This window comes from Medicago sativa, chromosome 3, assembly GCF_051527215.1.
Source record: "Medicago sativa cultivar Bolivia chromosome 3, Bolivia_mono, whole genome shotgun sequence".
NCBI classification, from domain to species: domain Eukaryota; kingdom Viridiplantae; phylum Streptophyta; class Magnoliopsida; order Fabales; family Fabaceae; genus Medicago; species Medicago sativa.
In genome coordinates, this window is record NC_140751.1 from 80260968 (window position 1) to 80287093 (window position 26126).

At 34.1% G+C, this 26126-nt stretch overlaps 4 protein-coding genes across 4 annotated transcripts; 1 reads left to right on the forward strand and 3 right to left on the reverse strand.

The window, feature by feature from the left end:
• Positions 1 to 1196: 1196 nt before the first annotated feature.
• Positions 1197 to 4595, reverse strand: LOC146940701 (uncharacterized). Its single transcript, XM_085754427.1, has 4 exons — positions 4229 to 4595; positions 4021 to 4158; positions 3731 to 3926; positions 1197 to 1479 (listed from the first exon to the last, which is right to left on the reverse strand). The coding sequence occupies exons 1-3, from the start codon at positions 4535 to 4537 to the stop codon at positions 3744 to 3746; spliced, it is 630 nt and encodes a 209-aa protein (XP_085610553.1). The 5' UTR covers positions 4538 to 4595; the 3' UTR covers positions 1197 to 1479; positions 3731 to 3743.
• Positions 4596 to 8506: 3911 nt separating this feature from the next.
• On the forward strand, positions 8507 to 11612 carry LOC146940702 (uncharacterized). Its single transcript, XM_085754429.1, has 4 exons — positions 8507 to 9030; positions 9115 to 9252; positions 9340 to 9548; positions 11394 to 11612. Exons 1-3 carry the CDS (start codon positions 8641 to 8643, stop codon positions 9529 to 9531), a joined length of 720 nt encoding a protein of 239 aa, XP_085610555.1. The 5' UTR covers positions 8507 to 8640; the 3' UTR covers positions 9532 to 9548; positions 11394 to 11612.
• Positions 11613 to 11939: 327 nt separating this feature from the next.
• Positions 11940 to 14321, reverse strand: LOC146940703 (KDEL-tailed cysteine endopeptidase CEP3-like). Its single transcript, XM_085749892.1, has 5 exons — positions 14282 to 14321; positions 13987 to 14118; positions 13793 to 13854; positions 12517 to 12642; positions 11940 to 12433 (listed from the first exon to the last, which is right to left on the reverse strand). The coding sequence occupies exons 1-5, from the start codon at positions 14319 to 14321 to the stop codon at positions 12185 to 12187; spliced, it is 609 nt and encodes a 202-aa protein (XP_085606018.1). The 3' UTR covers positions 11940 to 12184.
• Positions 14322 to 23437: 9116 nt separating this feature from the next.
• On the reverse strand, positions 23438 to 24738 carry LOC146940704 (uncharacterized). Its single transcript, XM_085749893.1, has 4 exons — positions 24184 to 24738; positions 23791 to 24000; positions 23653 to 23655; positions 23438 to 23506 (listed from the first exon to the last, which is right to left on the reverse strand). Exons 1-4 carry the CDS (start codon positions 24736 to 24738, stop codon positions 23438 to 23440), a joined length of 837 nt encoding a protein of 278 aa, XP_085606019.1.
• Positions 24739 to 26126: the final 1388 nt, after the last annotated feature.

A 26126-nucleotide genomic window follows, 5' to 3' on the forward strand; every position in this document is an offset into this window, starting at 1 on the left:
ACTAAATTCTGAACCCTGCATCAAATTTACCGGACACTGGACAGCGACATGATGTTCGAACCTAGTTATAGCTGTGAAGCGCAGCCACCACAGGACCACATCTATGAGTGCAGGCCGGTGAGGCTGAGAAGTCAAATTGGACCATTGAGTTGGAGGTGACAAGTATTGGGAATTTCTACTTGTGACCAAATTATCGGACCGAACTGAACCAAATTTGACTCAACATACATTTCCAGCCTTGTTTACAGCCATAGCATATGTACATGGAATGAGAAAAACACTTCAGACTTGTAAGTTTTAAAGTGGTGTTCAAGGTCTCAAATTGTGGCCCTCATCCGCAATCGTGGTGACAAAATTGTTCTGCCTGCCTCCTCAACAACATCATACCACAATCACGACCAGACCTTTACTCACGTGTACAGCCGTATTGTAATTGTAGTAGACGATTTCAGCCATTTTCGTTCAAATTTCTATCTAAAAATAAAAATTTCAGAACACCAAATCTCAAATTTCTTTAAATCCAAATAAAAATCTTACCTTTAAAATTATTTCAATTGGTGTATTTCAAGCACATCCCAACGCGTATTTGTAAGGGGTGATTTGAATTACATAACCAAATTGCGACTCAAGGTTATTTATTAAACTTATTTGTGTTAATGCCTAACTTGAATTCAGTCTATTTTAAAGAAAATGGTCAGCATTTTGACTGTGAGGCGGAAAAAAGGCCGACTTATGAAGTCAACAGGAAAAAACATATAGTGGCTTCCAAATAAAGCGCAACAAAAGTGGTGTTCAAAGAAAATGATATAAACAGTAATGGAACTCTTTCTTGGATGATGTTTTTAGCAACATAGTCTCTTTGGATTTAGGCTAGCCTGGAAACATGATTAAGTTAATTTTTTCATAAAAGTGAATTCAATGATCGAAAAACAAAAACTGGCTGAAGCTTAGCAACTATAAACTAGTATTTGCAATTATAAATGATGTTTTATTCTAAGCCCTTCATTTTCATGTAATGGCTAACAGTAAGACCTCTTCCTCGCTTAATATCCATTTCTCACTAGTGTGTAATATCATATACATTCGAAGACAAATTGCCTCAAATGTTCAGTATTCCAAAAATGAGAAACAATGTCTCTTGTCCTTGAAGCAATTTAATGTACTGTGTGTATCAAATTAAGAAAGAAATGAAACTATTGAATTCAAGACTTGCATATATTCATATCAAGCGTTGGGAAATGTCATCTGATTATAAAGATAAATGACAAACATTAGTGTTAGTGACATTCGTTGGTGTGAAATAACATGACACGCGAGGTTAAAATCCCAAATGTTCTAGCAAATATACCATCTACATAAACACCACATTTAATTCACTACACCCAGAAGTTTGTCCAGGCTTGCTTGGGTTCGCACAGAACCAAAATCAGTTTCATGGAAGGTAAATTCACAGCAGGTGGATGCATTGGACACAATTTCCTGTGAAACGAATAAAAAAAGTTAGGGCTAGGGGGTAAGCCATGGGAATATATCAGTGAGGAAGGTAAAATGAAAAGTTACATGTCCCTACAAGCATGACTTGCATTGCAGAAATCAGCATAAGATCTAATGCTCTGTTTCAGTTTTGCAGAATCAAGGATTGCCGTACATGAATTTAAAACGCCAATACTAATTGATGGTAACGTTTGAATCATGGATTAGAGCAGGTGCCTTTAGTTCACACAAGGAAGCAGAATACACAAATAATTGGTGATATAAATTCCACATGCTAAATCTCAATATTTCAATGTTAAAATTTCAATAACCAACAATAATATCTACTCAATTCTCAATATTTCCTATGCATTCTTTAATCGTTAATAAAAAAAATCCTACTAGGCTGAATTAACTGTTTATACATGTGTTTCGTACACTTCAAAAGCAGGTGGAATTTGATACCTACTCTCGGAGATAGATAAAAGAAGATACAATCAATTCAATTCATTCAATACATGAGCAAACTACAAAAGAAATTTACATGGGATGCAGACAGACCAGCAGAAACCTAAGCATTTATATCACCATTTATCATCTCAGTTAAAAAGTTGTATTCTCTGTCTTGAAAATATAAGTTACCAACTTCAAGTTTTCATAATTGTGAATTTCATGAAGAAATAAAATGGTTGACGCTTATTATCAATATCAAGATCAAATACAATTTCAAAGGAACTATAAACTAAACTCCGAGAAGATTTATTAACCAAGAAAAGATTAAACATGATGTAAGGATTTATATAACATTGTAATATTATATACCTTCCTTCAATGGTGAAACTAGTGCAACTAAAATGACTATATTATCTTAATAAAAGAGAATTCAGATCACAAGAAGACTTTGCAAATCCCAATATTAGACGAATAGGGAATATAAGGTTAGATTGGTGTTTGGGGTGGGAGAGTTCAAGAGTAGAGTGATAAGGAGGTTGAGTATTCTCTCCCCAATCACAACATAGCACACTAACATGCTAACATTTGTCATTTCAAACCAAAAAAAAAATGAAAAAAATGTTGTGAAATTCAACAATCTTTGACAATTTTCCAATGATCAGTGGCAGTGAATAAGATAAAAAGTTATATAGCACGTCGTCAACCTAATCATATAATAATAATAATAATAAAACAGAAAGGCGTTCATTCATAGCAGAGGAAGGGTGCAAAAACTGCATAAATAGAGTTACAAAGAGAACGAAATTCTCAAAAGAATTTGTAACAAACATCCAAACACAATGGTTGCATATAATTTAGCAACAAATCATTCAAAGATAAAGGTATTACAACAAAATGCTTGGAGACAAGGGTAAGCCAAGGAAGTGAAAAGTGAGACTAAAATTTTGGCAAAAGTAAAATGAATTGACTAACATTCTTGGTATCACTTGGTCAAAAATAGAAACATGTTTGGTATCACAAAAGGTTGATGAACAAAATCACCACGGCACCATGATTTTGCTAAACTCAATGCGATACTAAACAAGCACGCACAGTGTTAAAGAAGATGGTCAGTATTCCATGGTTTACATGAGGCGCAAAAAAAAAAAAAAAGGCCAACGTTAATAGGAAAAAAACACAAAGCAGCTTCCAAATAAAGAGAACTGTGCCTAACTTGAGTTCAGTCTATTTTAAAGAAAATAGTCAGCATTCCATGGTCTGAGGCACAAAAAAAGGCCAACTCATGAAATCAAATCAATAGGAAAAAACTCAAAGCAGCTCCAAAATAAAGTGCGGCAAAGAGCAGTGGCGGAGCCAGGAAAAAAAGTTCGGGTGGGCCCCTAAAATTAACCGTTGAAAAATTGTTTAAAGTCTCTCAAAATAGACCTATAATTGAATTATTTAAATTTTTCGGGTGGGCAACTACACCACTTGGCGGAAATTTGGATCAGCCGAAACCTAAAACCGACACAAAATTGTATAAAGTCTCACAAAATAGACCTATAATCGTTAATTTTTTCGGGTGGGACGTGGCCCACCCTAGCCCATGAAGGGCTCCGCCACTGGCAAAGAGTGGTGTTTAAAGAAAATGAGATAACAGTAATGGAACTGTTTCTCAGATGATGTTTTCAGAAACATAATCTATTTGGATTTAGAGTAGCCTAGAAACATGATGAAGTTAAAAGTAAATTTGATAGAAAAAAACAAAAACAGAAACTGGGTGAAGCTTAGCAACTATAAACTCTCGTATCAGCAATTATATTACCATGGTGAGTGTGCTAAGTAGTTTTAATGGCACACGACTTGATGATAGGTGGCTCAGTCCTCCAAATCCTGACTTCGGCCTGAAAAGCTATAACAGAGCTGTTGGGAATTTCTTCTTGTGCTTGAAAGGTAATGTAATAGAAACCACCAGGTCTATAGGTTGTCTTGACAACGTCAACAAAAACGAAATTTGGACCCTAAAAAATAAAAATAAAAATAGTATATTAGATGATCAATGAATGAATAAATAAACATAAACATACTATAATCATCATAAGTATTGAAACCTGCCTGATTTTCAGCATTGTAATTGTCTAACGCAAGCTTGCAGACGGGAGTGAGACGAAGGCGACGATCATCGGTCATAGGAAGGGGACCGACACCGCCACATTTTCCTGAGATTTTTGGAACGGGGATAGCATCGAACACCTGTGTTGTGTTGTGTTGTCCAGAATGAATCATTAAAATTAAAATTAAGATAGATAGTTGAGTTACTTACACTTAGGTTGCGAGAGCACTCATCATACTCAGCCATGGCTACTTCAATCTCCTTATCTTTTTGAATCTGGGCCTTATTCTTGTAAATAAAGCGCGCGCATATAAACATAAAAGGCTCAATGTCATCGTCATACATAGAGAAGTCACTCATCTCAAGATCTTCAACGCGTTTCGATTCCCATTCATATTTTTTCGATTTCGGTTTTGGTTTTGGTTTTGGTTCCCATTTCACCCACTTCCCTCTTTCATCGCAGCTTTCTGGAGCTGGTCGGTTGACACTGAACAAGGGGGTATCCAAATTTGTCGACATTCTGCAAAACAAACTGAAGGAAGGAAGGAATCACAATTCACAAATATCTAACCTAAACCAAAACACCTTTCCTCTTTATTTATTTATTTAATTTAGGCTAAAGTGCACTTTTCACCCCTTAAGTTTTAAAAAGTTGTGATTTTGGCCCCCTATTAAAAAAAATGACAAAAGTGACCCCCTATGTTTAGGGAAATATGCTCTTTTGACCCCCTAACATAAGGGAAATATGATCTTTTGACCCCTTATCTTCTCAAAAAGTTGCGATTATGGCCCCTTTTTTGGGACACGTGGCTTCTTCTCAGCAATTTTGGGACGAAGGGGACCAAAATTGTAATTTTTTTAAATAGGGGGCCAAAATCGCAACCTTTTGAAACTTAGGGGTCGAAAAGTGCAGTTTAGCCTTTAATTTAATATTAGTCTGGGCTAGTCTTGCTTTGTTAACCCGCCCAGGCCCACTGACTAGAAAATTGCTCTTATCCCTTTTAAAATTGGAAATTCCTTGAAAATTATTGTATACACTTCTCACAAGACTGAAACACATCAGAAAAAGACGTAAATGCCCATTGACAATTAACTGTCGTCCATTATAATTCATCGGTAATGGCAGTTAACTGCCGATGAGGTTATATTTGTAAATTACTGATGTTTTTCAGCCAACATTCTTCCAATTCCTTTCATTATCCTCAACAACGTTAGTTAATGTGTTCTATTTTTTTCTACTGCGTTAACGTATGTATAAAAGTCTCATATCGCCCTTCCTTTTGACCTCTTGTCCTATCTGTTGACTTATCACTAGGCTCACCCTTATCAATCTCCAGGCCTGCAGAAAAGTTAGACCTATGATTGACATCATCCTCCTCGTCGAAGAAAAAACAAAACACACCAATACCATCCTCACTTCTAGCCACCTCTCCCTCCCTAGATTCTGCTGAAGCCACCTCCTCTTCATTCGCTGCCTTCACCCTCCCCGGTACTCCACCGTCCTTTAGAATTTTCTCGACGAAAGTGCATTAGGATGCGGTATGGGATTGACAAATGTGTTTCCAAACACATACCGTGATCAATCATGTTAATTAGTCACATAGTGAACTATACATGAGAGTTTAAACAAGAAAACGAAAATAATTACACTCTTGAATAACATATCCAAAATTGTATATCGGAATTCTTCGGTTTAACATCATCTATGAATCACACCATAAGGACATTAGAATACTTTGGTGCCAGGGATTAAACATCATTTGATTGGTTTCATGATGTTGACGTAAGCGAAGCATTAGATAAATATATTGGTACACCGCGCTCTCCCGTCCGTATTCACGGCAGGGCCGTCCTAAGAATTCGGAGGCTCGGCTCTGGGAATGAAAAGAGATCAGTGATAAAATCAAAACGTATTTTTTTAAAGAACAATGTTCTATTTATATTTTTAAAAAGATAAATATAAGGTGACGTATATATGTGGTACACCCAAAAGTGAAAATGACTACTGTATACATAAGGAATCCCCACCTAACACCAAAAGCAAGAGAACCTAATTCTAATAGGCCTAAAAGGCTAAAACAAGGGGACAGAAAATGGCTAGGGGTATTTAAAAAAATGGAGGGCAGTAGTACTAGTGGGTATTAATTTTTTTTTTGAGGCCCATGGCTGAGGGAGGCCCAGCTATGTTGAGCTGTTTGCACCCCCTCAAGGCCGGGCCTGATTCACGGTATCCTGCTAAAGCACTTGATTCATCTGTTGTAACCTATATAGCAAGAGATGTTCTTAGAACAATTAGTTTACATTATAAACATACTATAATCATCATAAGATTACAGTAATAATAAGTATTGAAACCTGCCTGATTCGCAACATTGTAATCATCATAAAATATCAACATCACTCTATATTTTTTTTTATCAAATCAACATCACTATATTGTTTCTCCAAAACACCGTTATATATTTACACCGCACTCATTGCAGAATTTATGTGCCCATAGTTATCATGATAATATATTGATTTTTAAAAAAGGACAATTATGAAATTTTATTGAGTGTGAATTTTTATATATTGTTTTTTTAAATAATTTTTTTATATATTGTTTATAGATTAAAAAAACAAATAATTTTTAAATTAAAATTATTCCAAAGACTTATTATTTTGGATCCAAAAAACAAATAAATTTGTATATCCATCTATCCATGAAAGTGCAGATTAGTTACAATTTTTTTTTGTTGTATAGAAAAAGTTGGCTACACCTTTTTGTTTTTAATTATAAAACAAATAATATGTGTCATCGTGAGCTTAGCTCAGTTGGTAGGAACGATGCATAATATATGCAAGGTCCAGGGTTTAAACCCCGGCCACCACAAAAAAAAATGTTTTAAAAGTATTATAAAGACTTATTAATTTTGCATCTCAAAAACAATGTATTATAAAGACTTATTAATTTTTGCATCTCAAAAACAAATATGGGCGGAAATTTATTATATCCGTGGATAATTCCATGTTATTTGTTTTTAAGTCATTTTTTAAGGCCACCACAAAAAAAAAATGTTTTAAAAGTATTATAAAGACTTATTAATTTTGCATCTCAAAAACAAATATGGGCGGAAATTTATTATATCCGTGGATAATTCCATATTATTTGTTTTTAAGTCATTTTTTAAAAAATAAATAAATAGATTCTATATTTATCCGTGAAAATTTGTTAGATTTGTGATGACCATTCCGTAATTTTTTAATAAATTAATTAATTTCATAGTTATCCATGGAAATTTGTTACAATTGTGATAACCATTATCCATAATTAATTTTAAAAAGTAAAAAACAATTAGATTAAATTTTGCAAAATGACCATTATGCACATAAAATTAAGGAGATTATGAGTTTTAAAGAGGACGATTATGAAATTTTGCTATACTTCAACTTTTATATATTGTTAGTAGATGCTCGCTTCTCAGTTGTTAATGGCTCATTCAGCTATTTTGACAGACATCAAACTAGAATGTTTGTCTTGGTTTTTATGGAAGAAAAAAAATGTATTCTGTGTTTTCAGAAGTAAAAAAATCTAGTTTGAGTATTTGTAACATGATTGATAGTCTTGTAAAATCTGAATTTTGTATCTAAGCAACTCATGGATTGGTCTCGCATTTAAACTTTGAAATTCAAGCGGCATAATTTGGCCATGTATGTATGTGGTTTTAGTGTGAAATTGTCTTAAAATATACATTCATTTTTTTTTTCTCTTTTAAGATTACTAGACTAGATACATCATATACATTCATTTTATTTTTCTACATGGCGCTGTAATTTATTACTCCCTCCGTTTCAAAATGAGTGTCGCTTTAGCCAAAAAAATTGTTTCAAAATGAGTGTCGCTTTCAGTTTCCAATGCAATAATAACTTTTTCTTTTCAATTGTACCCTCCAATTAATACTCTGCACACTACTTCCAAAATATTACTTTTAAAACTAACCAATAGTTAATAAGGATAATTTGGTAAAATAACCATTCTTTTTCTTTTAATCATTGTATTTCTTAATATGTGTGTAAACAGCTAAAACGACACTCATTTTGAAATGGAGGGAGTAGTTAACATTGAGTTTTGTGATATTGATTACTAGTCTTGTTTATAAAAAAATAAAAATGGACGGAAGGAGTAAATGTTAATAAATTAAATCTAAACTATTTCAAATTTAATTTTCAAGTAAAAAATATAGTAATTAAAATAAAAACACAAAATGATAGAAACCTATGATGATGATCTTCATTCAAAACCATGGACACTTTATTGTTGGTCTGATTATTTTTATTTAATCTTTCTACTAAAAGAAAATATTTATGACAGAGATTTACATGACAACATATGATGATGGAGCATAAAAGGTTGGTACATTTCTTTTTTATATCAAACAAAAATACTCTAAATAATGATGACAAAAACGACATAAATAAAATAAATCTAGGATTTGATACAGAGCGGGTCGTAATCAAAGCAAGACGAGCCCAAACAAAAACAAACTCAACTTTTGGCTTATAATAAAGAGAAATCGTGTGTTCATTTAGGGTTAGATGAATGTGAATTGGGATTCCTTCCTTCCTTCCTTCCTTTTTGCAGAATGTCGATGGAATCACATACATGTTTGTTCGGCGTCATCCGACCTTCTGCGGATAGCTGTGATGAAAGAGGGAAGTGCCTGAAATCCGAACCGGAATTGCAACCTGAACCCGAACTGAAGTCGGAACCGGAATTGCCACCGGAACTGAAGTTGGAACCGGAGTTAGCACCGGAACTGAAGTCGCAACCGAAACAGAGACAGAAATATGAATGGGAGTTGAAACGCTTTGAAGATCTTGTGATTAGTGACTTCTCTGTGTATGACGATGACATTAAGCCTTTTGTGTTTAAGTGTGTGCGATTTACGTATAAGAATAAGGCTCAGATTAAAAAAGATAAGGAGATTAGAGTCGCCAGAGCTAAGCATAAAAGGCGTTCTCGCAACCTATCTGTAACGCATCTATCTCATTTTGTTTTCAATTTCACTTACTAGTAATTTAATTTAATTTCTTAATTTTGGATCTGAACAACACAGCCCTTTGATGCTATTACTCCTCCAAGAAAAGCAGAAATATGTTACGGTGTAATACCACTTTCCATAACCGATGATCTTCGCCTTAAACTCACTCCCCTCTGCAAGCTTGCGTTGGAGCAATACAATGCTAAGAATCAGGTTCAATATTTGAGTAAAGTTCTGAATATAGCTTGTTTATTTATTAATTCATTGATCAAATAATTTAGTATGCTTCTTAATTATTAGGGTGCAAATTTTGTGTTAGCTGACATTGTGAAGACAACCTGGAGACCTGGTGGTATATATTACATCACCTTTCAAGCACAAAAACAAGAACAAGAAGATCCTTCCGACAGACCTGTTATAATTTTCCAGGCCCACGTATGGAACAAGAGGCCTGGGCCACCTGAGGTGGTGTCGTGTGCCATCAAAACCTAACACAAGCACCCACATAGGTAATAATAGTTTATATTTCCAATTGAAACTGTGTTTAATTTTTGTATTTATAATAAGCTTTAGCCAGTTTTTTGTTTTCGTTCATGAAATTCACTGTTATGAAAAATTGAACTTAACAAGTGGAAGTGGTATGCTAGGCTAGCCTAAATCCAAAAAAGCTAGAGTAAAGTATGTTGGTAGAAACATCATGTGAATCAATAAAATTATTTTTTAGTTCCTTTTCTTCGACACCACTTTTTTTTGACTCAATTTCTAGAGATAATTTATGCTTCCTAGTCATTTAACTTTTGTCAAAATTGTAACCTCACTTTCCTGGTATTACATCCTTGGCTTGCCCTTGTCCCCAGACCCCAGGGATGAGTGAATTTTTTTGTTTGGCATGATTAGGTTCACAAAGAGCTATATAATTTCTTATCTTATCCACTACCACTTACTTATGGAGAATAGTCAAAGATTATGGATATCACATCATATTCATTTGATTTTTATTTTTTTGAATGACTAATGTTAGTCTGTTATGTTGTGGGTTGGGATAGAACCCTCAATCTCTTTATCACTCCACTCTTTAACTCTCCCACCCCAAACACCAATCCAACCTTACATTCCTTTATGATATTTTTAATTTGTGATTTGTAACTTGTGGTCTGAACTCTTTTTGAGTAAGATGGTATAGTCATTTTAATTGCACTAGTTTCATAATTGAACCAAGCCTGACATATAAACCACACCCTCAAATATAAGACCTCATCATTTTCTATTTTAATCGTTGGCAAAATATTCATCTACATTCTACGCCAATTTTCCATATCTTATAAACCCTATTATAAAATGCATTTTCTCTGTTTCTTATTGAAGCACGGTTCTAGTTCCACCCATAACTGCTTCAAGGTGCTGTGTCAAATTGTTGAAGTTTAATGCAGTATAAATTCCAATTGGCACACACTCATTGAAAGACACACTTCTACGGGATTTATTATGGTATTTTATTTGTCTGTCATATCACTTTGTTTTCCATCTCTTGTCAATATTGTTTTCCTTAGCCAATCTGTCATATCACTTTGTTTTCCATCTCTTGTCAATATTGTTTTCCTTTGCCAATCACTCGCCATGGTACAGTATTTGGTTGTCCTGGCATATTGTGATGACTTTCAATTTCAAGAGAAAACTTGTGCATCTTAGTTTTTTTACTTTGTCGAAATTGTAACCTCACTTTTCCGATGTTACATTCTTGGCATGCCCTTGTCCCTAAGCATTTTTTTTATAATACCTTTATCTTTCAAAGATTTGTTGCTGCTAAAGAATACGAAACCATTGTGTTCGAGTGTTTGCAACCAATTCTTTTGAGTATTCCGTTCCCTTTTTAACTCTATCTATGCAGTTTTTACACCCTTCTTCTGGTATGAATGATTTATATATATTTTTTTACATGGTTAGATTCATATAAAGCTGTGCACATTGAGTTGTACATTTATTTTTTCTTATCCACTACTGCTGATTTATGGAGAGTTGTTAAAGACTGTAGAATTTCACAACTTATTATTCATATTTTTTTTAAATGACAAATGTTAGTAAGTTAATGTTTTTGTTGTGGCTGGGGATAGATTGTGAACCTCCTTATCACTCCCTTCTTTGACTCCTCGAGTCATTTTAACTATCCTTATTTTCATAATTTTCAAACCCTCTTAATAGGATGAGGTTTGTTAGTTGTTTGTATCTCGATTTTTGGAAATTGCAATCATAATTTTTGCAATGCAACTCATACTTGTTTTGACATGTAACTTTTAAATCACAACAATATTTTCCCAATGTTTACACCTAACCCTAATTATTTATTCCTTTTGCAGTCCACTGCATTTGCCTGCTGTGAATATGGTTTTGATAGTGTTAGAAACACAAGGTGAAAACAAGCCTGGACAGACAGCTGGTTGTAGTTAATTAAATGTGACAGTGTTAATGTGGATGGTATATTTGCTAGAACATTTTGGGATTTTAACATCGTATGTTTGTTGTCGAATGTCACTTATGTTTGTCATTTATCTATATAATTGGATGATATTTCCTAACGTTTGATATGAACATTTCTAAATCTTGATGTAAGGGTCTATTTGGGAGGAGGAATTTGAGGGGATAAGAGAACTTGTTTTTCTTTTCTAAATCAAGCTATCGGTAAAATGTTTCTAAATGAATGAAGTATGATTGAAAGAAGCCACACATAAACTTGCATATCAACAATTTATAGAAGGCAGAAGCATTAAAAAGATTTTGAAAACATGTTTCGTTGGAGAAAAAGAAGAAAAAAACCGGGGATTGTGCATGAAATGGCGTCAAACATTGAAGGAAAAAAAAAGGCACAACCGAGATATATTTGAGATAAATGGCTACTTAGATAGTTCTCAAATTAAAACCACAACCAAGATATTTTTGAGATAATAAATGGCTACTACAGTAAAATCAGTCTCTTAAACCCATATTCAACAACAAAACAAAAGAAGAAAAAAAAAATGTCTAAAGAGGATAATAAGTTGGATACCCTTAGACAACTACGTACGAGTCATCCAAACCAATCCGATTGGTGATTAAACTCATCAACTTCACTGCGTGTTAGAGTTGTCATCATGAAATAAATCATTATCATTCATATTGCATTATAAGGGTTTCCGTTCATATCCGAATATGTAACACCCATAGCCGCCCATGCATTCTTTATTAAAAACCTACCATGGACCATTTCTCTGGTGAACTTTGCATAACCCTTATTCCCCCAATCAGTTCCATGGGAGTTACGGACAAGCCAATAGTTTGGACCATAACCTACAACGAGCAATCCATGTTTGTACGGTTTCTTAAAAGCTGATGCATCAACAGGTCCCGTATATATTTCATCCTATAAATATAACAAAAACAAGTTAAAACAAATAGAAAGTTGGAATTTTGCTAAAAAAAAATTAAATTTATAAAGGAACTTACTTCTGCTCCAATATCATCCATTTCATCGATCCAATCCATCTCCACCATCACAGGTCCTTCACCCCTCACATGTGCCTCTAGATTCTCAAGTTCTATAGGTTTAAATGTCTCGATTCTTAATCTCACCTAGTAATATGTTACTCCCTCCGTCCCATATTACTTGACCTAGTTGACTCCGTCACGTATGCCAATGCACAATTTTAAACTTAAATTTCTTTAATAATCTAGTAGAAAAAATTACGAAAATTTGATATTTTGAAAATATTAATCGAGACGAATCTAACAACATCTTATATGCTATATTTTGTTTTTATATACTAGTAGAAAAATAGAGTCAAAACATATTACATGAATAGTGCAAATATTCTAAATAGGTCAAGTAATATGGGACAGAGGGAGTAAAAAGTTAAAATATTATGGACATTCCTATGAAAATGGAGGTCCGGTTCTTAAATAAAAAAGGCTCCTAATAAAATAAAAACACAATTTTTTTAAAAGAGCAATCAACTATTTTAAATAGAAAATAAGATCCGTAAACATAAAAAAAATATTTATCATTGTAAGTAACACATAAAAAATCAATATTCTAGTTAAAAATATAAAAATACAACTTCAAACAAATATCTTTATCAACTTTCTAAGTTGTTATGTTCCTTAGTTTGTACAGAGGCAAAAAAAAGTTTATAACAATTTTTTTAAAATAATTATGATGTTTGTTGTTAAAGCTTTGTTATTTTATACATAAAGTATGAGCCAAAAACGACAAGAAGTGCTCTAACAAAAATAAGAAAAAAAATTATATTGTATTTTTATTTGTAAATACATATTTCAAAATGTTGAGTCTTGAGGACCTATGGGCCTCAAATCTATCATAAATTATGCCCAAATTGAGGCTCTCTGATACTAAAAAAAATAATTAAAGAAAAAACAAGAAAAAAATTAACTAAAGACGAAAAAAGTGATATATGGATGTAATATTAATAAAATTTAAGTAAAGGAAAAAAAGGTGACTTATGGGTGTTGAACCCAGGACCTTGGGAATGAAAATACATACTAGTACCTTGGGAATGAATATATATATATATATATATATATATATATATATATATATATATATATATATATATATATATTAGAATTTTACACACATAAATATAAAAATAAAAAATTGGGCCCCAAAATTTTGGAGGCCTAACTCTGTAGAGTTGTTTGCACCCCTCAAAACTGACCCTAATTATGGATAAGAAATGTAAAATAGAAGTAATAGATATTGTACCTGTGGCTGACGCACTTCAAAAGGTATAGGTGGTTCAGGTATTCCTGTGTATGGGCATGCCTCTTCCAAGACACATCCATTAAACATGATAAAATCTAGCGTTTCAAAAAAGGAGACTCCATTATCCTCCTCCTCCTCCTCCTCCTCCTCCTCATCATCATCATCATCATCGTCGCCGTCGTCGTCATCATCACCATTGTCTTCGTTGTGGTGTGGATAAAGGTTGTTGAAAAGATCTTGTGGAGAAAGGATTGCACGATTTTGGCCTTCGATCTTGTTGTGCAAAACTTCAATTGCGGCACAAGCAGCAAAAGCATAACAACAGTCTACATAAATTAACATACAATATTAAGTAGTAGTAGTAATAATAATAATAATGATGATGATGATGATTAATAATTCCTTCAAAGAAAAATATATCTATACTATATATAAATAAAATATACTCTATTGGCTTTTTAGTCTGATTTTTTCTTTTTTCAAAATTACCTTCAACTTTTGATACAAATATCACATATAACAAATACATAAGAGTAAATTCAAATATTAAAATAAAGTGTAACAAACACGATATGAGTATATATATGTTCAGTTTTTTTTCATTATCATTTAAAAGTGTAAAAAACTAGATGAATATATCTATATTAATTTTTCCATTATCTCAATTATACTATCAAACAACTTTTTCTATGATAAAAATTGTACCTTTGTTTCATTAAAAAAATAAGAATTTAGATTGTTTCTTTTATTATATTGTTGGTGTCATTAGGGGTGTAAGTGGTTCGGACAAAATCAATGAAATCGAAAGTCCAAACCGAACCAAACCGAAAAAATATCCGACCTTGTTTGGTTCGGTTTGAAACTGATTCGAACCAATCAAAACCGATCTAGTTTGGTTTGGTTCATGGTTTTTCATTTCAAGATCCGCGAAACCGATGAACCAATCCGATGATAACCACACTCCTTTTTTTTACTAATATTATCCCACCTCACACAAACTTATGGTTAAGCCCAAAATTAAATTTCAGGATGTTTTAATTTCAGTTTGCATAGATTTGTTATTTTTACTATGTTTTAATTTTAGGATGTTCTTTTTGGAATTTTTTTGTTTGTTGATTCATGATGCATGTATGGATCATGAATGATTGGAATATTTGAGTTTGATGAAGTGGTTTTTGAATAATGATGGATGAATGAATCTTTGATCATATGTATGAAATATTGAGTAAGGTTAGTTATAAAAAGTTGTTTGAAAAATAGAAAACATGAAAAAACAAAATATGAAATACAATTATACAAAGATCTATGAAATATTTTGTGAGAATATGATTTTTTTTAATTGTATTTTAAATAAACCGATCAACCGAACCAATCCAAACCGAACCAAGCCGATTAGTTTGGTTTGGTTTCTTTTTTAAAAAACAGTGAAAACCGAACCAATCCAAACCGATGAAGGTTTCATCGGTTCGGACATTTTTTTGACTGAAAACCAATCCAAACCGAACCGTTACACCCCTAGGTGTCATTGAAACATACAATCATCGTTAATTTAATTTGTTATAATTTGAAAGCAACAAACATTTATATTTTTAGTTTTAATCAAAATCAAAATTTTATAAAAAACACCGTTCATAATTTTAAAAGCTAGCGCAATATGAATAGCGGAAAGATGGAACACGTGAATGTCCGTCTTTTCGCTAATAGTAGTAATAGTAGTAGTAGTAGTACTTTTGTCAAAAAAAAAGTAGTAGTAGTACTAATAATAATAATAATAATAATAGTAGTAGTAGTAGTAACAATAGTAGTAGTAGTAGTAATAATAATAATAATAGTAATAATAATAATAATAATAATAATAATAATAATAATAATAATACGGAACTAAGGAATGTTAAAAAATTGAGGCATTGATAAGTGCTAAAAAGTGTTATTTTCATGTTATATTTCATACACTTTTTGTTACTTGTTTTACAAGATATCGAAGGAAAAGCCGAGAAATAAGCGTTAAATGCCTTATTACGCTTTACTTATCATTACTCTATCCTTTTGTGCAGGAATTAGCCTCAAGACATTGATTTAAGATCAAAATCATGAAAAAGTACTATTTGGGCAGAAGCTGATCCAGGAGAGAAGGAACTCGCACTCACACTCGCAACTGCGAGTAGCAGATGCGAGCAACTCGCAACTGCGAGCTCCCTTACTCGCAACTGCGAGTTAGGGCGGTTTGATCCCCTCAGTTATGACGTGACAGCGTATCATTGGTCCAGGCAAGCAACTCGCATCTGCGAGTGATGTAGCTCGCATCTGCGAGTTCAGGCAGGGCAGAAGTCTTTATATAGCCACTTGCTACTCTTTGGAGAGAATCTTGTCATATCTTAGCTTGATATTTTCTTAGCTTCTCTTAGGTTTTAGTTTAGATATTTTCATAGAGAGAAGTAAGGTAGTTCTTCATTGAGTAAGATTGGTTTTGGAAGTTGGATCTTAATACTTTGTTGAGACATCACAAGTGTAATGAATCCTTCCTTTTCAATCCATCCTTGCATGGCTTCCATGATGATGAGTAGCTAAATCCCCTTTGTTGGGATGAGAGGTACTTGATCTTTGCTTAACATGTAATCTTTTGATTTTGCAAAATATGATTCTAGCAATTTATATTCAATATTGTTGTTATTCTTGTGTTAATGCTTTCAATGAGATTCAAAGATGATTTGGACACAAACTCTTGAATCTTGAGCTAGAATAGCAATATATCTTAGGTTAACTTACTTGACATCTTTGTTAATCTTGCGATAATCACCATAATCAAGAGCTAAATGCTTTCGTATAACTTAACCAGGCTGGACACGGTCGATTAGGTTATCCGATCGACTTTGTTATTGTTTAAGGAATTTGGACACGAATGTTTAAACGATAACTTAGAAATAATTATATCACTTTGGACACGAAGGATAGTTTAGAATTGATTGTGATAATGTTGCTTATGAAGCTAGAATTCATATGGATCAATTAGGTTACGTGTGACGCTTGGTTAAGGAACGCTACTCCTAACAAGTTTCAATCCTTATTTATCTCAACTTTTACTTTTTGCAATTAGTTTAGCTAGATACATTTCAATTCAAACAAACAAGTACTCTTAATACTTTGAATGATAATCGATGTTAAACTGTCATTGATAACGCACTATTCCCTGTGGAGACGATACACAAATACTTATCTTGTTTGATGCAAAATTACTACATCAAAATGGCGCCGTTGCCGGGGAATGGTGTTTAGTTATCATAGATAGAACGATTGATTTATCGTTTTGAGTATTTGTATATAATCCGTAAATAGTTTTCTTTATTTGATCGTTGTTTGTGCTAACCCCTTGTTGATAAACAAAGAAAAGTTTCTTGTTAGTTGTTTCCATTTTAGGATCACTACCTAGCCAAAATCATGGCTGATCATGGTTACTTCAATTTCTATACTCCACCCGAGTATGAATCCTATCTACAGTATCAGCAACATTCTTATGAAGATGAGAGATATTCGGTGATTGAAAATACTTTGAATATCTTCATGCAACAATCCATGATAAACATGCAAGATACCAACCAAAGATTGAAGACTTTATCACTTCAAATTGGGTTGATTCAAGCACAAATCATGGATAATCAAGCCAACAATCAATCCACTCTTAGAGAACAAGAAAATAATCCAAACATGTTAGAGAGAGTCGGAGAGATTGTTGAAGAAATTGTTGTTCACAATGAGGTAGTTACAACTGTTGATATTGAAGAAGCAATGGTGGTTGAGAAAAAGGAACGGTTACTAATCAAGGAAGATTTAATGGTAACAAGAGGGAAGAAGATGAACAAGGTTGAAATCGATCGAATCATTGATGAAATTTGCACCTTGTTCAAACCAATGTTAAGGAGGTCATGGACTCCACATCATCTGTTCTTAAAGTTCATGGAATTCCTCCCAAAGCAAAGGAGTACAAAGGATGATGTATTGTCCGTTTCATTTTGGCCGCCCTAACGAAAAAGGCGTCGAGCTAACGACGTTAAACAAGCGCTTGTTGGGAGGCAACCCAATTTTGTGAGTCTATTTATTGTTTTAATGCATAATTAAATATTAGAGTCATGCGCATGCATCGAAACATCCAAAAACAGAATCCAAACAGAGAGCAAAAGTCTGAACCATTAGTACTCGCAACTGCGAGTAAAACAGCTCGCAACTGCGAGCAGGTATAGTTTGACTGCGTTGACTACCAAAACACTCGCATCTGCGAGTAAGGTTGCTCGCATCTGCGAGTAGCTGCAGTTTTGGGCAGTTACGAAACCCAAGGCCACCAACTCTCATTTACTTCACTTAACCACCCATTATCATCTCATTTTCAGTTTTGGTTCTCTCTCATCAAAACAAATCACAAAAATTTTCTCTTACTTTGGTGTGCCTTACGTGAACAACAAACCCTTAGCACAAAATCAAATTGCATTCAAATCAAGCTTTAAAGTTAGAACATCCACTCTGCACTTGTATTCCTTCATTGCTAACTAAAAGGTTTGTGTTGTGATTCCATGCCTTTAACTTTCGTTTTAATTGCATGTATGAAACCCTAGGTTAGAAGATTTTCTGTTGATTCTAATTCTGTGAAATAGTGCCCATTTTTTTTGAGATGAGTCAAAATCATTCATATTTTTGTATTCCTTTTCAATTGAATCCACAAATTTTGTTTTGTTTTGTTAACCCTTTTTGTAAAAAGTTTTAATAAAATTAGGGTTCTTTGTGGATCAATTCGACTTTCCAGCATAATCCATGATTTAGCTCATCTCTCTATCAATTCTAGGGTCGGAAATGCCTTACTTAGGGTTAGAAAACAATGGCACTGAGAAGAGTTTGAAAAAGATGCGTTTTTGCCAAATTCTGGGCAACTCGCATCTGCGAGTAAACCAACTCGCATCTGCGAGTATCTTCATATAGCTCGCAACTGCGAGTGCTTCTGCTCGCATCTGCGAGTTGCAGCAGAACTTGCTGCATGTTTCTGTGATTCAACCTGTAATTTGTGTAATTTTATTCCATACTGGTATTAATTGTATATTCCATTGTGGTGTGGTATTTTTCTGGTTGTTTTGCAGGCATGGCATCTAAGAGAGTTAACTCCGGTAAACGAAAGCAAGGTGAAACATCCGAACCCCAACCCCCACTTAGAAACCAGTCTTATGATCAAGAGAGATTTAGGACTAGGTACCACCAAAATAGGTACAACACCTTGCTTAAACAGTCCTTATGGACTGAAAGAGTTGTTCGAATAAAACCCGAGGGACCTTATGGCCACTTTCACAAACTTTTCCTTGACCAAGGGTGGACTAGACTCCTAAACCCCATAACCAAAATCAACGAAGAGTTGGTTCGTGAGTTCTATGCCAATGCTCTTCCTCAAAACCCCCAAACCGATCCATTCACTTTTCAAACTTTTGTGAGGGGTAGGACTATCAAGTTTGACCGTGATGCCATTAACACATTCCTAGGAAATCCTTTTGACCTAGATGTGGAAACTGAGAATGGGATTGATGACTTTCACAACAAGCAAAACCTAGGTCATTTTCTCCTTGACGAGCAACACGAAAAAATTAAAAAGTTCATTATGCTAGAGGGAGAAAACTATGACAAGAGTGGTGCGGGTAGAGAACACATTGCTCAATATAAGAAGATGACACCGCCAGCCAAACTGATGTTTAGATTTATCCTCCATAATGTCAAGCCTAATAGTCATATGCTTGATTGTACCATTGATGTCTGCCCTTTAATCTTTTACATTCTTAAAGGCATCAAGGTGGATATAGCACGCACTATTGCTTGGCAGCTGAGAAAGGTGGTGCTCCAAGGCCATGGGGAACCAAAAACCCGTCTCTCATTTCCGGGGTTAATCATGGGGTTGATCAAAGACACCCACATGCGGATGCCCACTGATTATCATGAAATCATAAAAAACCCCATTGATGATGCCTTCATTACCCGTTACATCATGGGTGAATCGAAAAAGGGTAAGGGTAAGAAAGGTACTGGAGCTTCCTCATCATCACACCAACCTCAAGCTCCAACATCAGCTGATGATTTCTCACACATGGACCCAGCCCAGAGGCAGTGCTTTACTTACACATGGGACTACCTCGATGCTAACAAGAGGGCGATGACTTCATTGCATGATTCTTTGTACCGGATGCAGCTACATGCTGGTTACCCGCAGTTAGCAGACCATCAGGTTCCTTTGCCAGAGGCTTTTCAGGCTTATTGTGCTTGGCCTGGGGACAGGCCATTTGTCTATGGAGGGGGTGGTTCTTCAGATATGCATGTTGATGATCTAGGTGGTGATAATGAGCAGGATGATCCAGAGATGGTCCACAGTGCTACGTCAACCCCCCATGGGTCTGATGATGATGGCATGCAGTCTTGAGGAGGAAGAAAAGACTTGAAAGCTAGTTCTTTTTGAATGATTTTTTTTTTTATTAAGCTTTCAGTCAATTCTTGCTGTCTTCCTTAGTTGTTATTTCTTTTTGCTACTTTGTGAACAATATTCTGTTGGTTTTTATTTTAGCACATGTACTCGTATTTTGCTACTTTGTTAAGTATCTCGGTTATTGATGTTTGGTAACTTTTATTTCGTTTTAATTAGTATTATTAAGTTCGTATTTATATTAGTATGGTTTAATTTTATTTTGTAGAATAATAATGTGTTAGCATGTTTCGAGTACTTCATTTGGTTTTAATTTAAAAATTGTGGAAGTTTCTTGCGTATCACTTTTGCTTAATTTCAAATCTCAGATGATTGATAACAATTCATAGTTGTGATTAAAGCGCAAAGCCAAGGTACAAGTTTCCAGTTTTTCTAGGTTTTTACTCGAATATGGAACGAGTACTTTGCGTAAATTTCATTTCATTTAGTTCTTTACAATAATTTATTTATTTGTGAACCACGTAGTACTAGCCTAAAGTGAGGAAACCTCAAATATTTGTACATATGCAAGGAGACCGGCTTTCATTGTTTAACTCGTTTGTGTTATGTTAAATCCAATAATTGTTTTAAATTGTGTGAAGGCATGGAAGTGATCAAGGCACCTTTTTGTTTATGAGTGAAACTTACTTGACCACAAATAGCCTACCTTGTGAGAAGAGCGAGTACTTGCTAACCCACTTGAGCCAAATGAATCGGAGTCATCAATTATGAACTGTCAATTCATAAGCACAATGCTTGATGAAGTTGCCTTTAAATTTTTCAAAATTCAGTTCATTCTTGACGCACTTTAGGACTCTGATATGTTTTTAATTATTGAACCCTCAAATTTCAATGTTATTTGTCCCTTTTGCCTTAGAGTAGAGGAACATTCAATTAGGGTATTTGATTGATTCAAGTTGGGGAGAGAAGGTAGATGTAAATCTTATGTCAAGTAATATGGTGTAAATTTATCTTTGATCAAGACAACATGTTGTTGTAAATACAAAAAAGAAAAGAAAAGCAATGTGTACATGAAAAGAAAAAGAGAAAAAGAAAGAAAAATCCAAAAAGAAAATAAGTTGTCAAGATCAAAGTGCCTCATGTTTAAGCACCAAGGGTTTGTAATGATTGGTAGGAAAGATTGTGAATTTTAATGGTTGATACAAGGAATGTTCCTCTTTGATAGGCTTTTTGATTTCAATTGCCCCACATATGACATTTCTTTTGTAGCCAAGCCAAGTTATAACCCTCAAAGACCTTTTGATCCATGTTTTTATGCCTTTTGAAACGATTTTTGGATGGACACATAACTTGATTGGAATGTTAACTTGATTGCCGGATGTGTGTTCATAACCCTCATTCATTTGATTTCAATTGTTTATCTACTTTCATAGAAGTGTGTTAGGTGTGGTTCGTAAATAAATATATTATTGTTTTGAAATGTTTGACATGAACTTTGTACTTAGGACTCATCTCATGTTAGTAGTAGAATTTTAGATTAGTTGGAAACTTAGACTTGCCCGCGCATTCACTTTTAAATCATTCATCTGAAGATGTTTTCAAAGCCTTTTGTACTTGTGTCTTGTTATTAACTTGTTTGATTTTCAATCTTTTGTTTGAGGACAAACAAAGAGTTAAGTTGGGGAGAGTTTGATAAGTGCTAAAAAGTGTTATTTTCATGTTATATTTCATACACTTTTTGTTACTTGTTTTACAAGATATCGAAGGAAAAGCCGAGAAATAAGCGTTAAATGCCTTATTACGCTTTACTTATCATTACTCTATCCTTTTGTGCAGGAATTAGCCTCAAGACATTGATTTAAGATCAAAATCATGAAAAAGTACTATTTGGGCAGAAGCTGATCCAGGAGAGAAGGAACTCGCACTCACACTCGCAACTGCGAGTAGCAGATGCGAGCAACTCGCAACTGCGAGCTCCCTTACTCGCAACTGCGAGTTAGGGCGGTTTGATCCCCTCAGTTATGACGTGACAGCGTATCATTGGTCCAGGCAAGCAACTCGCATCTGCGAGTGATGTAGCTCGCATCTGCGAGTTCAGGCAGGGCAGAAGTCTTTATATAGCCACTTGCTACTCTTTGGAGAGAATCTTGTCATATCTTAGCTTGATATTTTCTTAGCTTCTCTTAGGTTTTAGTTTAGATATTTTCATAGAGAGAAGTAAGGTAGTTCTTCATTGAGTAAGATTGGTTTTGGAAGTTGGATCTTAATACTTTGTTGAGACATCACAAGTGTAATGAATCCTTCCTTTTCAATCCATCCTTGCATGGCTTCCATGATGATGAGTAGCTAAATCCCCTTTGTTGGGATGAGAGGTACTTGATCTTTGCTTAACATGTAATCTTTTGATTTTGCAAAATATGATTCTAGCAATTTATATTCAATATTGTTGTTATTCTTGTGTTAATGCTTTCAATGAGATTCAAAGATGATTTGGACACAAACTCTTGAATCTTGAGCTAGAATAGCAATATATCTTAGGTTAACTTACTTGACATCTTTGTTAATCTTGCGATAATCACCATAATCAAGAGCTAAATGCTTTCGTATAACTTAACCAGGCTGGACACGGTCGATTAGGTTATCCGATCGACTTTGTTATCGTTTAAGGAATTTGGACACGAATGTTTAAACGATAACTTAGAAATAATTATATCACTTTGGACACGAAGGATAGTTTAGAATTGATTGTGATAATGTTGCTTATGAAGCTAGAATTCATATGGATCAATTAGGTTACGTGTGACGCTTGGTTAAGGAACGCTACTCCTAACAAGTTTCAATCCTTATTTATCTCAACTTTTACTTTTTGCAATTAGTTTAGCTAGATACATTTCAATTCAAACAAACAAGTACTCTTAATACTTTGAATGATAATCGATGTTAAACTGTCATTGATAACGCACTATTCCCTGTGGAGACGATACACAAATACTTATCTTGTTTGATGCAAAATTACTACATCAGGCATGAACAACTATTTTTTGGACAACTTATAGAAAACCAAAGTTATACAGAAAAATGTAAGTATTGACATAAAAATCAAAGTAATACAACAAAATGAGCAAATACATTACGTGTGTGTGTGACAGGAGAGAGTTATCGCAAAATAATTTTAAGAATATCCTTCTTTAAACATGAAATAAAAATTACTTACCGCCACGACGTTGATTACGAACTGGATTTAGATGTCCGGTAGTTCTCCAATCAAATGAGTCCTACATTATAGGAAGAATTTTTTTATATAAAATATACACTATAAATATTCTTTTTTTTTTTTGAAGAATCAAAAATGAGATATATTAACAACGGAGGCTTTTCCCCTTAAGCACAAGGTGTACTCAAGGGGGCGCCCCAAACATACAATCTGTCAATAGTTACAAAAACAAAACAAATGTCAGTCAAGACCCAAACAAAGTAACGGGTCCGACCACCATCTTTGGGAACCTAAAACAAAATTAATGTTATGAGCTTTAAGCCACCACAAATAATTGAATTTGACCTTTTCCAACAAGTCGAAGGTGGGCTTTTGAACGTTATTATATAGCCTATTGTTACGTTCGTTCCACAAAATCCACACTCCCAATAGCCAAATAAGTTGCATGAAAGATCTACGTGACCTCGATGTTCCTAAAGCATTTGTAAACTGCAGAAAATGATCATGAACATTATACGGATCAGCTCCATAAATACCAAGCCAACGTCGTATATGCTGCCATAGTGCACCAAAAATATTGCATTGAATGAACAAATGAAGAGCTGTTTCATCACTTCCGCACCCCGACACACAATACATGGCCGTGGGTTGAATTATGCCACGCCGGAGCAAATTAGTTTTAGTTGGTAACCTGTCCCGCAGCAACCTCCAAGCTAGAATAGCGACCTTCCAAGGTACCTGTTTATGCCAAACTAGATCTCCTATGTCATCACCTATCCGGTGCTCCTGAGTTGATAGAATCTGATATGCTTCACGCACGGTGTAACCCCCCGTAATGTCAGGAAGCCACTGCCACCTGTCAGAAACATCAGTCTGCAAAACAAAATTATCAAGTAACTGTCGACACTCGCCTATCATCTCCGCCTCCCAATCCCACAACCTTCTTCGACAACCCCACGCAGCTCCCCCTTCCTCCCAACCAAGAGAAAACATCTCAGCCACTGTTTTATTCTTATATAGAGATAAATCAAACAAGCGGCTAAATCTCCTACACAATGGAACATCTCCTAACCACCTATCTTGCCAAAATAAAGTAAACGTTCCTGACCCTACCCTACTAACCACTCTATCAGCAAACCACCCCCCACCTTCACTACCTTCTCCGTCCCTAATCTTCGCTAACTCTCTCCACCAAGTAGAGACACTCCGGCCCCCAACCTCCAACCTCCCAGCCTCCTCACCATACCTCGCCACCAAAACCCTATACCATAACCCTCCTCTATCCACCAACATCCTCCAAAATATTCTCTTTGAAATTTAACAATATAATATCCTAAATAATAACAATAAGGACGTGGACTTTCAAAAAAAAAAAATGAATGTCAAAAGCAAGTGATAAATCACATGTTAAATAATTAGAATGTTTGGGGTTCGAACATCTATCCCCTAAATTACTATTTTTTTCTCTCTTAAACTATCGGTCAATAGTATCGGTCAATAGTATACTTTTTATTGACAATATTTTAAACAAAACCAAATAAACCTAAAAAATAAAATTAATACGAATAACACCATGAAAAAAAATTATCATTTTGATATAAAGTATGAAAGGACAAGCACGGAAAAGTCAAACGCATAAATTTTAGTTAGCTAATATAAAAAAGGCTAAATTGCATTTTTGGTCTTTAACTATTTAGGTAGTATCACTTTGGTCTCTTAATTAGAGGAGAAGAAGATGAAGAAAACCTAACTTTTTGAATTAAAACCAACAGAAAAGACCAAAATGTGTAACGGAGAGAAGTTAAGGGACCAAAATAAATCGAATTTTAATTAAGAGACCAAAGCGATACTACCCAAATAGTTAAGGGACCAAAAATGCAATTAAGCCTATAAAAAATAAAGCAAAAGAGAAGAAATTTTTAATAATAAAAAATGGAGTATAATAAATATGAGGAGTCGCCTAACAAAAAGAGTGCTACGGGCGGTCCTTTAACATTTTTTCTATTTTTTTTATTGATTGAAACTTATGTGGATCTCACGTTTTAAAAATATGTTGCACATAAAATGGTGAGATATGTGTAGATTTCACCCAATAAAAAATGAGTATCGGAGATAATGTTTAAAAAATAGTGTTCTTGGTATTTTTCGAAGAACTATATATAATAAAAAAGTTTAGAATCAAAGGGCGGTGAAAGCGGTTGATTGCATTGATATTTGATAGTAGATTTTTTTTTTTTTTGGTTATAAAGGAAAATGAGACTTTTGATAGTAGATTTCGAAAGTAAATCTTTGGATGTCTAAACTTGAAGGATATTCCCATAGTTGACATCTATTTAGTGTCTGTTTGGTTCAGCTTTGAATATAATTGATTCTGAGAGAATTGATTCTGATAGAATTGATTCTGACAGAATTGATTCTGAGAGAATTGATTTATGTTTGGATACAATTATGTAGAATTGATTAAACAAAATGATTTATGTTTGGATGCAATTATGTAGAATTGCTTTTGAATGTATAATTACTAAAATAGACATAGCTAAAGGAGAATTGATAAAGAATGAGAATTGATAAAGGGCAATAAAGTAAAATAACGTGTTGTAATAATAAAATATACAAACCTATACACGTTGTTCAAGGAGAATTGATTCTAGAAAAGCTAGAAGCTAGGATTTGTAGCTTCA

Bases quoted from the DNA above. Each gene is read 5' to 3' on its own strand.
- LOC146940703 (XM_085749892.1), bottom strand. From the start codon at position 14,321: ATGTATTTGTTATATGTGATATTTGTATCAAAAGTTGAAG. The intron at 13,855-13,986 runs GTGATGATGACG...GTGTCTTGGAAG, and splicing joins ACACCACAACGAAGACAATG to AGGCATGCCCATACACAGGA. The intron at 12,434-12,516 runs GTAAGTTCCTTT...TTATATTTATAG, and splicing joins TGGATGATATTGGAGCAGAA to GATGAAATATATACGGGACC.
- LOC146940701 (XM_085754427.1), bottom strand. From the start codon at position 4,537: ATGTCGACAAATTTGGATACCCCCTTGTTCAGTGTCAACCGACCAGCT. The intron at 4,159-4,228 runs GTAAGTAACTCA...AACACAACACAG, and splicing joins AGTGCTCTCGCAACCTAAGT to GTGTTCGATGCTATCCCCGT. The intron at 3,927-4,020 runs GCAGGTTTCAAT...TTTATTTTTTAG, and splicing joins ATTACAATGCTGAAAATCAG to GGTCCAAATTTCGTTTTTGT.
- LOC146940704 (XM_085749893.1), bottom strand. From the start codon at position 24,738: ATGTTGGTGGATAGAGGAGGGTTATGGTATAGGGTTTTGGTGGCGAGG. The intron at 24,001-24,183 runs GTACCTTGGAAG...GCACTATGGCAG, and splicing joins ATCTAGTTTGGCATAAACAG to CATATACGACGTTGGCTTGG.
- LOC146940702 (XM_085754429.1), top strand. From the start codon at position 8,641: ATGTCGATGGAATCACATACATGTTTGTTCGGCGTCATCCGACCTTCT. The intron at 9,031-9,114 runs GTAACGCATCTA...TGAACAACACAG, and splicing joins GGCGTTCTCGCAACCTATCT to CCCTTTGATGCTATTACTCC. The intron at 9,253-9,339 runs GTTCAATATTTG...CTTAATTATTAG, and splicing joins AATACAATGCTAAGAATCAG to GGTGCAAATTTTGTGTTAGC.